This window comes from Brassica oleracea, chromosome C7, assembly GCF_000695525.1.
Source record: "Brassica oleracea var. oleracea cultivar TO1000 chromosome C7, BOL, whole genome shotgun sequence".
In the NCBI taxonomy this organism is placed as follows: domain Eukaryota; kingdom Viridiplantae; phylum Streptophyta; class Magnoliopsida; order Brassicales; family Brassicaceae; genus Brassica; species Brassica oleracea.
Window position 1 is genome coordinate 20134837 of NC_027754.1, and position 3709 is coordinate 20138545.

At 36.0% G+C, this 3709-nt stretch overlaps 1 protein-coding gene across 2 annotated transcripts; it reads left to right on the forward strand.

Moving 5' to 3' along the window:
- Positions 1-1553: 1553 nt before the first annotated feature.
- LOC106304871 lies at positions 1554-3082 on the forward strand. 2 transcript variants are annotated; one of them, XM_013741260.1, is made up of 4 exons: positions 1554-1876; positions 2092-2144; positions 2307-2415; positions 2741-3082. In XM_013741260.1, exons 1-4 carry the CDS (start codon positions 1802-1804, stop codon positions 2948-2950), a joined length of 447 nt encoding a protein of 148 aa, XP_013596714.1. In that variant the 5' UTR covers positions 1554-1801; the 3' UTR covers positions 2951-3082. The 2 variants fall into 2 exon arrangements, with proteins under 2 accessions (XP_013596714.1, XP_013596715.1); XM_013741261.1 differs by having other exon boundaries at positions 2744-3082.
- The last annotated feature ends 627 nt before the right edge of the window (positions 3083-3709 follow it).

Sequence of the window (3709 nt, forward strand, 5' to 3'; positions counted from 1 at the left end):
TAACATCAAACTCCCATTTTGGAAACATTTGACCAATGTCCTTTAGAACAAAGTTGATCACCCTAGTCTGCAGTAAATAGAAGATATGAACTTAAATATTTGACGGATTAAGAAAGATGGAAAGAAAAGACTTCGCAGATGACTTATAATTAAGTCGTCTGGAAAGTCTTCCAGTTGGACGACTTAGTAGACGACTTATAATTAAGTCTTCTGGAAAGTCTTTCAGCTGAAAGACTTTGTAGAATACTTATAATTAAGTAGTCTGGATAGTCTTCCCAGACGACTTAATTATAAGTCTTCTACTAAGTCATCCAGCTGGAAGACTTTCCACATGACTTAATATAAGTCTTCTACTAAGTCGTCCAGTTGGAAGACTTATCAGACGACTTAACTATAAGTCTTCTGCGAAGTCGTCCAGATTGAAGTAAATACCTGACTGAGGATAACCTCTTTAAACTGTCTGCGTCCTTTGCGACCCTTGTAAGCCAGTATCGGTGGAGACGGATTGTTTGGGAGAGGATTACCAAAAGTAGCACCCAATTCCGGAAGAGCTGTGTACACCCAGACCTAGAGAGCTTGCGCAAGCCCATTAATAGTGTAACAACCCGAAATATATCTGCCCTTCACAGAGTCCATCGGCACCTTCAACGCGACTCTCCCCCATGGATAATTCTCAAACCGTTCTAGCTCCATCACTAGCCTTGCCAGACTAACCCGTGTAGGGGTTGAATACTTTCTCCCTTCAATGTATCCAGTGAAGATGGCAAGGTACGCGAGCCGCTTGCGATCATCCCGATAAAATATTTTTTACAAAAATTTTAAATTATTTCTAAATAGAACTAGTCCAGGCGACTTACAGGGGTTAGAAACATAAAAAAATTTCGGTTTTTTTTGTTTGTTCACAAGGGGTTGATTGTAATTTCAATAGCCTTTTAGGTTACTTTTGCATTTAATTCAAGTTTGGATTTACTTTTGTGTCTGAAATCAAGTTGTGAGTCATATTTGGCAATTTTCCCGTTTTTTAATGGAGTTCATGGTAACTGGTTAATTAGTAGAAGAAAATCGTGGATATTTATTTAGTGGGTAAGAAATCAACCAAGTTCTTTTCATAAACATGAAAAAGGCAATAACCAAAAGTAATTGTTTTTAAAACAGACTTCATGTTACTGTTTAGAATTGTATAATTAGACACAATTATGTAAAAGTTGGTTATTAAAAAAGGTAGGTCCAGTGGCATAAAAAGTAATATTTCAGGTAGGGGTAGAGGTAAAAAATAAGAATGATTCTGTTTTAATAAATTTGATACGAACCCATCACATATGCTTTATTTTTGCCATGTCGGTAGTCAACAACAGTGTTGCTAAATTATGATAAAGTAATATTGTAAAATAAGAAGGAGAGTATGTTTCATAAATTATATATTAGTTAAATTTTATAAATTCAACTTTCATATCATTTTTATCCTATATTATTTGTTGTATATAAGATTAGCATTATAAAATTGAAATGTAGTTTAAGATATAATTTTATGAAATATCATTTAATATCGCCGTGACTCTTGGGATCTCAAACCCTGACCAACGCCTCTGTAACGTCTTCAGATTTTGGCTAGAAGATACATTTATCCAAGCATTAACATAGTCCTTTCCACTCCTCCTACTCTTTCACATTAACTCGGCCTTATCATCCGCCAAGCTAACCGTTCAAAGTATTACTATACAAATGTTCCTTCTCTGCAATGGACAGACGCACTGCAACGAAATCCCAAAGCTTAATCATTTATTAAGCAACAATTCTATCAATGCCGAATCCTTACACTCTTCATGCCGATTTGAAGGTTGATTGCTGCTCCATCACCGCCGAGGTCCCTCAGAAGGTAACTTCGGAACCATCATCTTTTCTTATTTATAACTAATACAAAGCTTACAACTTCGAATCTGTTTATTTGTTCTTCTCAAACAGTCAACGCTTATCCATAGAACATACCCAACATGGGAGACTAAATGTTCTATATTTTCCTCTTTCTCTTATCAGAAAATGTGTTTTTCTATCTATTTGAGTTAATTAAGAATGGATGTTTTGTTTGGTTAGATCCCTGAGGAAGCTAGAGAGCTTGAAAAACAACTCAGACAGACTTTGAGAAGGTATTGTCTTATCTATAAACCCAAGATTAGTGTCTATAATGCCCTGAGTTCTTCTATAACAGGCTGGTTCTCATTACAGTTACAAACAATGACCATACTCAACACCAGCCTGGATAGTGAACATAACTCTTACTATGCCATGTCTCATGGTAATTTTGTCAGGTACCGTGTGGAGTTGACCATTTCAGATGAAACCGAAGAGGCCGTCTTCGTAGCTTTTGATTCCGAGATGATCAAGCTGACTAACGTCCGCTCTTCTGAAGTTGGGCAGGTCATTGTTTGATTACAACTAATCCTCCTACAAGTTAACAAATTTCATCTGTTCTGGTGGTAATTTTTTGCAAAGCATTATTTCCCATGTTCAGGGTGGAGGTTTTTCTTAGCAGCACGATAACGAATTCCCAACCTTTAATCACTCAGATAATCGGGAATGCTTACACTTTTCAGCTGAAGTTGTATGGGTTTAATTTTACATCAAAGCATGAGACCTTAGCGTCAACAGGCCCCAAATCCTGATTTTGGTGTTTATGTAAATTTTTCGTAATTGGAATATACACTAATGCGCTGACTGATTAAGCGTTTTCTAATCTCTTTAGCAGGGAGGAGGTGATGGGCCCAAAGACAATATGCATGGAGTCAGCTCACTTTCCTCAGCTTCTGCAAATCTAGGTAACAACAATGCGAAGGAGACACCGAGACTTACAGACTCTGCACTGGGGAACCTCCCTGAAGTGGATGGCTTCATATCCCAGAATCCAAAGCTCAAATTGAGCATGCTTCTAAGAAGGTCCGTACGGAATAGATGAATATGGAAGCTTTATTTTATCATGTTGCTGTCTTTTTTTTAATCAAATAATGCTTTGCTTTTTTCCATTTTCAAACTATTGCGTATGTTGGTTTAGTTCTTTGCACTACTAATATAAGAATATTTCGAAGTATTTACCCTTTAAGCCAACCATGGATTCAGTAACACACTCCATCAGCGCTTATATATTTAAGTGACTAAAATATTATATATCCATAAGAAGGCTGTCTGCTTTTTAGTAGACTAAATCAAATTAACAGAAGTGAAACATCGAGTGGTGGGCATCTGAGGTTACTTGACAATATAAATATAACTACAAATAAATCATAGCAAATGTTTGGCTCACTCTGAACTCTCTTTTTTTCTTTACTTCAAACTCTTCCCCATACCTAATTGAGAGTTTAAAAATAGTCCTCAGCCAAATCCATTGTGGCTCACTCTACTTCTTTTACAAATATTCATTCCCCTAATCAATCTTGCCATAATATGTAAATCTATCACTATAACTGGCAATATTTAAGACTGTTACATCAAATATGAAGCACACAATATTACTAAAAGTATACCAACACACAAACACCAACAGAGAAGGCAATCTACAAACAAAAACCACGCAGAATAACAAAACATCAATAAAAAAATTTCAAACACGACCCAATCAAAATTTAGAGTCGACCCGCGCATAGCGCGGACAAACCACTACGGGCAGGTGAGTTTACATTAAAATAATTTTAAATTAAAATATATTTTAATTTTATAA

Bases quoted from the DNA above. Each gene is read 5' to 3' on its own strand.
- LOC106304871 (XM_013741260.1), top strand. From the start codon at position 1,802: ATGCCGAATCCTTACACTCTTCATGCCGATTTGAAGGTTGATTGCTGC. The intron at 1,877-2,091 runs GTAACTTCGGAA...TTGTTTGGTTAG, and splicing joins CCGCCGAGGTCCCTCAGAAG to ATCCCTGAGGAAGCTAGAGA. The intron at 2,145-2,306 runs GTATTGTCTTAT...TAATTTTGTCAG, and splicing joins CTCAGACAGACTTTGAGAAG to GTACCGTGTGGAGTTGACCA.